The sequence below is a fragment of the Adiantum capillus-veneris genome, chromosome 2, assembly GCF_014529385.1.
Source record: "Adiantum capillus-veneris isolate H3 chromosome 2, ASM1452938v2, whole genome shotgun sequence".
NCBI lineage: Eukaryota > Viridiplantae > Streptophyta > Polypodiopsida > Polypodiales > Pteridaceae > Adiantum > Adiantum capillus-veneris.
The window spans coordinates 35,641,655-35,655,150 of NC_140932.1; the positions used below are offsets into that span (position 1 = coordinate 35,641,655).

Genomic DNA, 13,496 nt, shown 5'->3' on the forward strand with positions numbered 1-13,496 from the left:
TATGCATGCTTGATTCTATGTATGATATTCTACTTTTTGGTGTATTTTGAAAGGATTTTGCACTCTTGTCTGTTGCAATGAATGCTACACTCATTAATCCTCCCAGATACCTACACAAGGCCACTTTTGGTCAAGTGGTTTACACAAGTTTTGGGTAGGTTGCAATTTTTTCAAGTTTAGGCTATGGGAATTGAGATTTGCCCCTCCACACCCCCCCCCCCCCCCCCCTCCAAAAAAAAAAGGTGTTGTCTCTACATTTGTGGATTATCCTTCTACGAAGGCTTCACTAGGTTTGAGATTACACTATAAGAGTGGATCTACATACATTTTTTTATGTGTATATGCGATGCAATGAAAGGGTTCTTAGCCCATTATGGACCCATTGTCTACTTTTTAACAAGTTATTGTGCAAAAATAAGTAGGAATTAAAAATTCCATGCATCAAAATAAGTAAGATTCATAGCAACACCAAGCGGTGTAGCACCTAGATCATCATCTTGTTCATCTTCAATTCAATTCACCTTTGTATTTTTCTGATTAAAACACTCTTTTCCGATATGGTCAATTCTACCATAAACGGGATGAATGTATTGACATCGGTAGATCTATGATGCTGCAAAAATATTATACAAATAACTCGGTGAATATCCCCCTAAAAGCATTCACTATTAACTTGCTCAGAGAGAGAGAGAGAGAGAGAGAGAGAGAGAGAGAGAGAGAGAGAGAGAGAGAGAGAGAGAGAACTTGCTCAATTTACCAGCACTAAGAGACAACACTTGTGTGAGTCAAGTAGTAGAGAAATGGGGAATGGCTAACGAGAGTCTGTAAGTGGTATGTAGTTTATGGCTATTCATTTTTTTCTAAAAGAATAACTTAAGTGTTTTCAATAACTTTTTGTTTACATAGGTTAACTATAATTTTCAACGTGAGGATCCTACTGAGAAGATTGGCACCTAGTTTAAGTTTGTCATAAGTGAAATTTATATCGTAATGGGGAAATTCTATCAATTTTTTTTCCAGATAAGCATACATTGTGTTTGTTTGAGTTATTGTTAACTCAGTATAAGTAAGGTAGGGTGTTCATTTTGTTAGTAGAAAGTTTGTATGAAGGGGGTTGGCTTATTGCTACAACCTTCATAAATAGGGATGGATTAGTTTTGAAGGAACTATATAGAGGGGTTTTCTTCAATGTGGTGCACGTAAGTGACATCCACCCATTATTAATAATGGATCTCCACGTCCCATTTAAGCCATTGCAACTCAACATCATGAGTTGAGTCGTTGCTCTATTTTATTTGAAAATACTCCACAAATTATGCACAAGATGAAAGTTCAATTTTACTTGCCAAGTATGAAAATTGGAGCTGTTGAATTTATCCAATGATTGAGAAAGAAAGCCGACTATGGTGGCTCTGTTGATACATGTTGGATAGCTTACCCTACAACTTGAGGGAGATGGAGAAGAGGAGTGCAACATGAGTAGAGTAAAAAGAAGTTACTTACAATGAATAGACAAAAAGAGAGATAGTTTGAATTAAAACCATATGTACATATAAAAAGAACAAAAGGGAGTTGCTAGCCTCTAATTTGATGCATGGTTTAAGGGAATATTTTCATGCATACTTCATTATTCAACACATTTCACATATGCATGCAGCTCATACATGCCACAATGAAGTGCCAGATGCCAAATTGTATCACATGAGCTAAGATTGTAAATAGCATAATGTCATCCACAAACTTTTAGACCAATACTCAGAGAGTAAAGAAAAACAAAAAATTCTTCATGATTTCAAGTCATACAATGTATAAGCAAGTGTAGAAGACTTGGCACTTGTTGGAAATAAAGACAATTTTTGCAATTTCTTCAACTAGATATGAGGCACGTGGTTGATGCTTGTGACGTTATTCCCATTTGGACACCCTCGAGAGAAGTGAGCACATTACATCGAGATATAATGTGCTTTATAGGAGTTTCGTGGGAGGTGGGGGGTCACTATATGTAAACCCTTCGTATCACGTGTGTTCAAAGCCTATTTAAAAAACCCTTACTTGTAGTTTTTTTACGAATGAAAAAAACTTTTTTCCTATTCAATATGTGTAAATTTCCTTTGTTTGGTATCCTTCTATATGTTAACTAAGGGTAAAATCTATGGTTTTAAAACCCCTTATGTTAAACTCACATACTATACTAACATATTTATGGGCGAGTCCTCTAAGCTAGGAGAGCTATCATATATGTGAATTTGTATTCACCACCAAACTTGCATTGTGGTACAAAAGGGCAATGCTAACAATGCGAACTAAACTTCTTTTTGTTGTAACCTAAACAACATCTTGCACAACATTAACAAAATCTGCATTAGTAGAAGCACCTATAATGATCACATTTTTTCTATCTTTTTTGCCTTTTCCTTAGCAAAGTGTGCATAAGAAGCACCTACATGATCACATCTATTTTTATCTTACTATCTTTCTTTCTTAATGATGTGATAGGTCACCTTATAACAATTGTATTATTTCTTTTATTATGTCTTTGTCATCAAATTTGATAGAGTCAAGGCTCAATGTGTAGTTGAAAGGGCCTACTATCTATAGAAGAAACATTGGAAGTGGCACCTTTATCACTCCTCCTATGCGTAGACATAAAGGCTTTATCAACAAGAGACCGTTTTGGCCTATTTTCTTGGGGCGTTGCCACCTTTAGCAACATGCAAACCAAAGCATCAAACTTTGTAGCATCATGATTGCCCTTAAACACATGCATCCAAGTTGAAGCAAAATCTTATAAGAATCATAAGAGAACCGTCTAGATTGACCACATCAACAACAATATGCTCCTCGAGATCTTAAATCTCTACAAGGAAACTATTCATTTCTTCCTCCTCTTTGTATAATCTAGGATTATAACTATTTACATTGCCTTATTACCACCTACCTACAAGCTAGCTAGGATATTGTGTCTGTTTTGTTGTTTTTGTCAGGCGAATATGCGAGGTAAAAGAATATTTGAGAGAGTGTAATGAAGCATGAGCTTGCACATCTCTACCATCCCAACAAGCTAGCTAAGCAATAGGTAAGACAACTTTAGCACCAAAAATGCTTAGACATTCTATCTACAGAAGGCAAGCATACATCATGGTTTTACACAAGATTCCAAAATTTTGTTATTACAACATATTGCATTATGTAACTCACAATGGCTAGTTGTCTCCATCCTTCATTCCATTGATAATGTGCAAAAAGCATCGCATGGTGTTAGCCATGGCCAATAAATGGCACATGGTGCAAAAATCTATCTTTATAGAAGTAAAATTACGCATTATGGACACGTTCAATATTCAGAATGGCCCTCTAGGTGAAACAAAAATTAAATTGGCCCGAATTAAAATTCTATGAAGAACAAGCTTTTACAAGGGTTCTTGACAATTATGTTGCCATATGAATTCTTAGCAAATATCACTTTAATCAAAGAGAGTGAGACAAGGGGGTTCTGGCAACATTGCTTGCTCTGATAGTAATTGTTGGAGTTTGGTTTGCAAGAGTGTGTACACAAAGCTTGAAGAAGGAGAAATTTAAGGGCACACAACACAAGAAACTGTATTACCTACTTTGCAAGTTCAAAGATAAGAGAAGCCCTAAGGCTATGGGTGTCTATAGAAGCGAGGAGAAACCTCCTAGTGAAAATATTGCCTCTCTTTCCAACCACAGAGAAGCATCCGTGTTATTAAGGCATGGTTTAGACTTCCGAAACATGGGCACCCATGGACAACCGGTTAACACTTCACATGTGTTAAGTGTAACACATGCCTTTCTGGCATATTGACTCACAGAACACTTCTAGTAAGAGGGTTTTGGCTTGGTCACAACGCCCACATGGTGGAAAAGTAATTGCTAACCGATCAGTGTACGTAAAGTTTTGACAAGCAAGAGCTTATTGAAGAGAGAGGGAGCATGCACTGTCCGGAATGCACGGCCCAGGTGTCCATCCTCAGGACTAAAGTGTCATGGGATCCACGGAGGAGAACTCCACGCACAAAAGCAGAGGCGCGCGATGCCGTTCGATTTTTAAAAAGTAAACTCGGGCAAATTTTATAAACTCGGACATCTAAACCTTGAATTCAGACAAACATAAGTATATGTAAACACACCAACTCTTTAGTGAAATGCACACGCACGCGTGGTTAGAGCACGGGGCTGCCACAACACCCATTTGAGTTCGAATCCAAGGCCAGGCACCCCTCGCCAAATTTTTGTCGCTGTCGGATCTCCTTGAGATGCCCACCCTCAATCCCTCGCAGTTGATCCCCATGGCTGGGGGGTCATTTAAGACCCCGTGCCATTTAGTCACGAGGGGTGTCCGTCAATCATAAGACTTGCCCAAGAGCCGGGTCGCACTCATGGGCTGTGGGGGTAGTGGGAAGAGTGGCTTCACCATATTTGGTATCTCCTACAATGAAGGCAAGGAACTCGAACGTAGATGATAGCCCTACTAGCACTTTGAAAAAGGAGGGGGCTAAGCTATTTTGTTGGCCGACAACGACCCACCGTGACTATCGCCATCTTCGACCAATGAGGCAGCGAACTCCAGCTCCACTTTTCAGTAGGTTTTTAGATCTTTATGAAGAGTCTGTGGGTGCGACCAGAGTTTTGGTAATTTGTTGTTAACCCTGCTGGTGCTGGGGCGACTCGGCTCCAAGTTTCCAAAAATGTTTCAGGTGACGCCTATGGACAAACCCTTTGAAATACTAAAGAAAACAAGGCCGTCACTAACTTGACGACGACGGCACTGCCTAATCAGAGAGAGAGAGAGAGAGAGAGAGAGAGAGAGAGTTGCTTACAGAGAATTGCCTGAGACGAGAGCGACCGAGGAGAGTTTGCTGTTGTCGGCTTTTTTACAGTGCGTGCTATTTTTACTGCAACAAGAATGGCTCCAAAGAATAGCATCTTAAAATAGCTTCAAAAAGCCTAAAAGTTGTGTACAACATTTCATAGGCACCACGCCTATATCACTGCAGGCAGTGCCAACAAGAGGAGGAATTAATTATGGGATTTGTAAATGTGGATTCTGGCAGCGCCGCCTGGAGTGTAAATGCTCGACTTCGCTAGGCGGGTTTGCCCCCGCTCGTTATAGTGACGAGGCGACTGTACCAGCTTTCTTCTGAAGCTCGAAGGCCTCTAGATGACCTCCCTCAGAGAGGTATGTTTTGCTGCTACCTTCTGGCTTGTCTACTCACATTGACGTTGGCTGGCTTCTTACAGGGCATGCTGCTTACTTCATGAAGGAAATGGGCTGCAGAGCAGGTCCCGCTTGCACAGAGTCCCGGGTTTTGATGGCTATGAGGGTCGCCCGTGGTGCTGGCGCTTGCTGCCTTGATGCACGAACAACCACATCCTCCTTGATGCTGCACAAGCTTCCTCTCTTGCGAGCTCATCCCACCCCTCTTACATGCAGACGGTCATTGGCTTCTGGTCTTTATCAAGCATTCCGCCATTGCTTCTCACTCTGCTATCACCCTGCCTACTTGTAAGTTCCCACAAGTTTTGTATTTGTGCTCAAGTCAGATTGTTACCAAGAACACATTCACCCTATGCCCTTTGCTGTAACTAGAATGTCAACCTTAGTCTGTGGTATTAGGATAAGTTTGAGAAGGTACCCAGGTTACACAACTCGCAAAGGAATGGGAAAATCAAGGAGAAATATGAATGACCAGTAAGGGTTCATACAGAAGCCAATCAAACCATGTGTACTTTTACACCACAAGACCCCTCGTCTCCTTGTCATAGCCTCTTCATACCTCCATCACTGTAGTTTCAAAGTCGAGTCAAGTGAAAGCACAAAGGAGAACATTGTGAAAGTGAAACCAAAGGTCTTGGTTGTATACCAATGTAGTAGACAAATCAACCAAGATCCGTGCATTTCTGACCAATTGATAGTTGCATTGTAGCAGTTATGCTAGTCTCTTCATACCTCCATTATTGTAGTTTCAATGGAGTCAAGTGAAACCATAAAGGAGAACATTGTGAAACACAATTATGCAGATGAAACCAAAGGTCTTGGTTGTATACCAATGTAGTAGACAAATCAACCAAGATCCATGCATTTCTAATCAATTGATAGTTGCGTGGTAGTAGTTATGCTATATGGTGGTCTCCTTACGGCGGTCTTCAACTCTTACGAGCTTAGAGGTTATAGATGACTACAAGAAACTGGAGGATGTGGATGGTGCGGCTTCATGCCAATGCTTGGATTCCATCCTTATTATTCTCAATAGAATGGGGATCAACCACATCAAGATGATGATTGATGTGAAGAAGATTTGTCCACCCCTTCAATCCATTCTATACATGTTGTTAATGTGGACCCACTATACCACTTTGAGTTGTCTCACTTGCATCAAGCCTTCTCTTCTTTACCGCAAGTTTATCGTTGGGGTCTTCAATCAAAGCATCTCTTTCCTATATGCCTTTTCCAGTTTTCTATTTTTAAGATTCAAAAGTAGCAAGTGTATCATCAAAGTATCAAAATTTTTTTGCACCACAGATTCCATTACATTCACCTTTGTTCTCAAAATGGCATGCATTCCTCTTTTAATGCCGTGTGTATCTTAGAAATTCACCTAACATTTCTTTTGAAGGGCACCCCTCATGTGCGCATGCATATCATTCTTGCGAGCTTCCAGAGCTACATACATCTCTCTTTCAATCTCCTTTGTCACAAGGTTCAATTTAGCCTTAATCATCATCCACACTTTCTCATACATGAATCGATCTTTTAGGAAGCTTCCCTGCTCTTAACAAGCCCAATTTTTTTTCTATGTGGTTGATAGAGCAAACCTTCGGTCCACTACGAATCATGGATCTACTGTTGCCTGCCTAATTGTTGATTCCGATGGGCTATCCATTGGGATCAAACTTTCAGGAGATATACCTAGCTCTATTCACAGCTCAATGGCTACATAAGAGGCATTGCAAAGTGGTAAGAGAGAGCCTGTTTGGGAGCCAACTTCTTGATTTCCGTAGAGCTACCCTTCTTTTCCCACCTATTGTCAGGATTGTTATTGTCTCTCCGTTGGGGAGAGGTAGTTAGTTGGAATTTGGAAACAATGGACGAGGCTAGTCTAGCATTGACACATAGTTCGTGTCACAAACTACGGATGTAGCAAACCCCCAAGAATTAACCAACCTACTGAAGACGACGAAAGAGCCTATACCCTAACAAAAGAAGAAGAAGAAGGCCTAACAAACTTATTGACGCCAGCCGAGGGGCCTAAAACCTCCAGTTGAAGATCAAAGACGGTAAGGATAAAAAACCTAACCCTAACTGTAATAAGGGGACGGGTTCCACGTGCCAACGAAAAAGAACAAATTGAACAACTTTAAGCACTTTAAATAACAAATGAATTGAAAGAGATAGAGAGTGCATGACACACGAGACGAGGAGTGGCGGAGTTCCATCCCAAGAGAGCATTGGCCCCAAACGTTGGCGCCCCTTTCGGTATCTCTTTATATTTCTTGAACTCAGCCACACTCCGGTGCTCCATCCTCTGCACCTCCACACTGAAGTGTGCTAGAGAATGGGCCCATGACACAAATCTAAAGGCCCTTGGCCTGTGAAAAGCAGTTACATGAAAAGATTCAAACTCAAAAGCATCTGGTCTCCAAAATTGGTGCTAAAAGCTGCCCAACGAAATGCTTTTTACACAGACATGGAGCCAGTAAAGTGGATTATGTCATGGTACAGCCGAGCTTTATCTCTAGTATCCAGGATCTCACAGTTGGGACCTAGACCTGTTGGTGTGGCAGTAGATCATACCCTTATGTCGATGACCATCTTTTTCCAGTTTAGTGTAGCACACATACCACGGATAGCAGCCTCTACTCGCTACACCTTTACAAGGGAAAGGAGACGGACTCTGTCTACATAGATGGGATCTACATACGCCTGTGCACTGAGGAGCTAGGGCGACCTCTGGAGGAGCTTACTACTATACTAACACAAACATTGCATGATGCAGCAGCAGAGGCATACCCACACACCCAACCTAAGCACAGACGATGTTTTGGGAGCATGTCCCATAACGGTTGGTATAATGAGGAGTGCTGCGAGACGAAAGCAAGGCTTCAGAGGGAGGTGCTTTTGGGGACATCACTCATAGACAGTCACAAGTGCGGCGGAGGAAGAGGGTATTTTTGGCTCGACTAGAGCAAGATCTATATCAAATATTCTGAGTTAGGACTCAAGTGAGGCATGGTGACTCTTTCATGAGCACTCCTCCCCTCCTGCCATTACTTCTACAGAGGGATCTCTGTACGCAGCAGGAAATTTTCGTAGGCCATTCAAAATGGCCAATCCATGTGCAGTCCCCATGTCTATCAAGTGCCGTCTATACTCAATATGCTTCACATCTTGTGATATGCTAGATAGGTCCATCTCTACAACATCCAGCTCCCTCAGCTCCTCTGAAGTATCATAAAATATTGTTTGGTGATTGGTAGTCCTAGCATTGAAGTCAAAGTTACACGAAACGGGAACGGAGGCCTCCGAAACGTTTCTGGAACGGCCCCCTTCCCCCCGAAAAGCGGAACGGGAACGGGGACCGGAACGGTAAGCTTAACATATGGTTAAATTAGGTTGGATTTAACCTATATGTTAGTAGAGAGCCATACACACCATAAGTCCAAGTAGAATCCAATTGAGACATGCTTTGCAATGATTCTTCAGTCTTAAGGCTTACACGCAATTGCACACTACACACATCCTTTACAAAAGTATCTTGATCTTTATAGAAAGAACATTAACTCAAAGTTGAATAGAGTCCAGACTCCACACAAAAGCTTGGAGCAAAAAGATGATAGATTATAAAGATGGCTTACAAGGCCAGCCAAGGCGCTACAAAAAGACATGTAGAGGCTAGAGTGTTAAAGAACAACTGTAAGAGTCACTAGGTGACATGTTAAGACTCAATCACCCATGTGGTAGTGCAATATAAAAAGGGGGCAAAGTCGGCGGCCACGAAGGAAACAAATATCAAAAACCAATGAGCAATGAGTCATGACTCATGCCTGATGTTCACCTCTGGGTAGGGGCAGAAGAGCATCCCACCTCCCAATCTACAGCGGTGTCTTGGACTCCATGAATATCATCCCAATCCTCCTGCATAGGCTCATCCTCATGTGTAGATCCTCCTGCCTCTCCAAGTACCTTTGCCTCTGCCTCCATTTCACTGTAGAAAAGGATCTGTCACTTTGCCGACTTGCAAAGCATTCTTAAGTTTGCATTGACAAAAACAAGGTCATTTGCGTTCTCCACTCCAAGTCAGGTTCTTTTTCTAGATGCAATGTGGCCATATACACTCCACAATTGCTCCAAGCAAGAGGAGCTAACCGCTTGGTTGAGAATGCGGACGGCAAGTCGCTAAAGATCGGGACCATCTGAACCATTTTCTTGCCACCACAAGACGGAGGAAATCTTGGTGTGATCAATTTGGGCATCGGTTGTCCCAAATGATCCTTGTATATCCTTGTAAAATGCAAGCTGATCCTTGATTTTGCGCAGCATGTCACGATCAGGGTGAAGCTTTTTCAAGATGGTGTTCCAATGTGTGTTCACCTCCGAATCATTCTCCTGCCTTGCATCCTGGAACTCTGGGTTCAACACAAAAGCTGCACCATGAAGAGGTGAACTATAGGCATTCCACATGCTATTGCAAAGGTCTTTGATTACTTCGAGCCTCGACCATGCGATCCATTGCTTCATAGACCTTGCCAATGCAAGGTTGCATATCATCCATCACTCTAAGCAAGTGGATCATTGGTTTCACCATTTTGTCAATAGTCTTTAGAGACTCCCAGAACTCAGGATCCTCTACCTTCCCTGTACAAATGATTCCTGCAACAGTACTTGCATGGGAAGTCTCAGCAAACTCTGTACTGATGAAGAGCTGCCGCACTGCACTTTGACACTCTATAAAGCGGCTTATCATTAGATAGTTGTAGGCAAAGCGGGTCTCACAATACTTTAGAAGCACTTTGTTCCCTGACCTCTTCAAGAACTCGACTCGAAGTGTGTTGTGGTTATTGATGAAAGCAACCACCTTGGACGTGGATGCAATAAAGGCTCTATCCAAGGTAGTTTGCCGAAATCCTTCAAGAGGTTGTTAAGGCAATGTGCCATGCAAAAGGACACCGTGATGTGAGGATAAGCGTCTTTCAAAATAGCTCCATCTGTGACTTAATGGTCTCTACGACGGAGGCCCATTCACCCGCAAGACATCTGTTGATTTTCCCGTCTCCGTGGCGTCATGGGAGTGGGAAAAATACATCTCCCCTTTGGAATAGGCAACAATGCCATGGATAGACCTCCTCCTAGTGTTGCTCCATCCATCTGCAATGAGGGTCACGCCATACTTCGTCCATTGCCTCATGTTGAGGGTTGCCATCTCCACAACGGCCTTCTCTCTATCAAGTAGAGTAGTGCGGAGGGTCTTGGAAGAGGGTGACACATAGCCTGCTCCATACTCTCCAATCCTCGTGCACATGGTCTTGAAGTACTCCGATCTACACAGTGCACACAAGAGGTATTAAGATTTACTATTTAGATAAGAACGAGAATCAAGATTGATTGTGAGAAAATGATGGTAAGTCTGATCGAGCCTTTATGAAGGGGATGTGATCGTGATAGAAAAAACGGGCAACACTTACATCCACATTCTCCTTCCTTTTTGAATCCCAAGTGGTATGTAGGGTGCGTTGGTGAGATTTGAGAGTGGAGACCGGAGTAGTATTATTTATTGAAAATGCCGATTGAAATGATGCGTTGCTGTCTCCATCGTTGTCGCATTACTATCACCACCCATTGATGAAGAAGGTGTAGAAGAGGGAAAAACCATGTCACGTGCACATCGACGTGGATGCAATGAAAGGCTCTATCCAAGGTAGTTTGCCGAAATCCTTCAAGAGGTTGTTAAGGCAATGGGCCTTGCAAAAGGACACCGTGATGTGAGGATAAGCGCCTTTCAAAATAGCTCCAGTTGCGACTTATTGGTCTCTACGACGGAGGCCCACTCACCCGCAGGACATCTGTTGATTTTTCCATCTCCGTGGCGTTTATGGGAGTGGGCAAAATACATCTCCCCTTTGGAATAGGCAACAATGCCATGGATGAACCTCCTCCTAGTGTTGCTCCATCCATCCGCAATGAGGGTCACGCCATACTTCGTCCATTGCCTCTTCATGTTGAGGGTTGCCATCTCCACAACGGCCTTCTCTCTATCAAGTAGAGTAGTGCGGAGGGTCTTGGAAGAGGGTGACACATAGCCTGCTCCATACTCTCCAATTCTCGTGCACATGGTCTTGAAGTACTCCGATCTACACAGTGCACACAAGAGGTATTAGGATTTACTATTTAGATAAGAACGAGAATCAAGATGATTGATTGTGAGAAAATGATGGTAAGTCTTACCGAGCCTTTATGAAGGGGATGTGATCATGATAGAAAAAGCGGGCAACACTTACGTCCACATCCTCCTCCTTTTTTGAATCCCAAGTGGTATGTAGGGTGCGTTGATGAGATTTGAGAGTGGAGACCGGAGTAGCATTATCCATTGAAAGTGTCGATCGAAATGATGTCGTTGCTGTCTCCATCGTTGTCGCATTACTATCACCACCCATCGATGAAGAAGGTGTAGAAGAGGGAAAAACCATGTCACGTGCACATCTAACTCTATGTGTACGTGGACAAGCTACTTCATGACAAGGGTTGAGTCAGCTTAGCTTAGGAAGTGTCTTGTGAGTGTTCGCAGACCGTGCATGTCCAGACACTTAGAGTAGATGCATATCCTCTGGTTGCACACAACATGATCATCAGATTACCATCAGAACCCATTAGGAGCATTTTTACAGTGCACATAGCTGTTTTTCCTCTTTTAGCCATTTTCACTTATTATTAACACTTATTATTAATAAGTGACTTTTTTGAAAAAATGGGTAGGGCAATTTAGCCAAGCCAATATATAAGAAAACCTAGCGCTAGCACTTTCTGGCAGAAGAGGCAGTAGGGACCAAGTGTTTGACAATCAGCAAGACTCCCCGACAGGCAACCTAGCGTTGTCAGCCACCAAAGAAGCCAACGTTTTTCGCATTGCAGATCAGCCCAACGTTTTGCAGTTGCAGATGAAGCATGGCAACAACAAATCATAGCAGATTTCCTAGCGTTTTTTGCATCAAGTAGTAGATCAGCCTAGCGTTTTTGCATTGTAGACCAACCTCAGCGTTTTGTAGATTCCCGGCGACAGATCAGCTTAGAGCATTAGCATTTTGCATTTTTAGCACTTAGACTCCGTATCGTAGTCCCCAAACCTCGCAAATCTCACCTTCCCTTAGCAGATCCTCGTCGCATGGTCAGATCAACCAGCGTTTGCAGATTCAGCCCGCTAATCGCAGATTCAGCATCTGCGTTTTCAGCGCGTCGTCGTCACATCGTCGTCATCGACATAGAGTCAGAATTTAGTAGATACAAGATTTGTAGATTTTAGCCCTTAGCGTTTTCAGATTTCAGCCCGTCTTGTCGCCGTCCTCATCGTCGTCGACATCGTCGGCAAGTCCATTGCATTGTAGAGATTTGTGCAATCAATAGTAGACTGCTCTCGCCATAGAGAGTGGGGCCTTTGGAGGAGGGTTTGACGACGTTCTGGTGTCGTATTCTTCTCTCTCTATCTCTCAGTCTCACCACCTTTATTCACAGTGTTTATCCACTTTGTTTGTGATCATTTGCACTCTCTCACTAAAGGAACGGAAGGCTCTCCCTTCTGTAAGTAAAAGGAACCCTTGAGCACAGTTCGGAGCACTCATCCTGAGCAAAGTTCAACATTCACGTCCGTTGCACCTTACATTGGTATCAGAGCTTTGACAGTGTTTTGTATCACTCAAGGAAAGAACCACAAGATTTATTTTGCTTGATGCGGTGGCACGTAACCCAAGTCCACTTGGGCGTGTCGATTCCTAATCGTGTTTTTGAAGAGTGACAAGAAACCCAAGAAAGAAGGGCTTGTTTGTCTAGCCTCCCTTTGTTTCTCTTTTCACTCATTGAGAGTGGACCGTGCACTTAGCGGCTGGCCAATTGACGTGAGGTGGGAAAAAGAAACCTTGGTGTGAGCACAAGGCCGCCAAGAGGTGCGCCTGCGGGAAAGAGAAGAGCTCGGGTAAGAGAAGATCCTTCTCTAACACAAATTGCAAGTGAAAGAAGAACCTCAAGAACCGAAGAACCACAAGAACCCAAGTTCCTCCTGAACTTACGAACTCAAGACTTTAGTGTATGGTCATCACCCGAAGCGGAATGGATACTTCGCATGGAGGTGATGAGCATGGAAGTGGCGAAGAAGAATTTTCCCCACCAAGAGGTTTTTTTGACCCTCCCCCTTTCCTATCTATGCTAAGGATTGCACCAAATCCTATGGAGGCTTTGGTCAAGACGATGATGGACATGATGTTACAAC

The 13,496-nt window shown here is 42.8% G+C and overlaps 1 protein-coding gene across 8 annotated transcripts in view; it reads left to right on the forward strand.

Annotated features, from left to right (window-relative positions):
- Positions 1-5,026: 5,026 nt before the first annotated feature.
- MSH1 (MUTL protein homolog 1) overlaps positions 5,027-13,496 on the forward strand; it is a 212,754-nt gene continuing 204,284 nt past the window's right edge. For 5 of the 8 annotated variants that reach the window (XM_086484534.1, XM_086484541.1, XM_086484548.1 and 2 more), the window contains exons 1-2: positions 5,030-5,200; positions 5,263-5,527. In XM_086484534.1, the coding sequence (XP_086340660.1) occupies positions 5,280-5,527 (248 nt within the window). In that variant the 5' untranslated portion in view covers positions 5,030-5,200; positions 5,263-5,279. Of the gene's footprint in view, positions 5,201-5,262; positions 5,528-13,496 lie in introns of all 8 variants that reach the window. The other 3 variants (XM_086484589.1, XM_086484566.1, XM_086484558.1) reach the window with 3 other exon arrangements.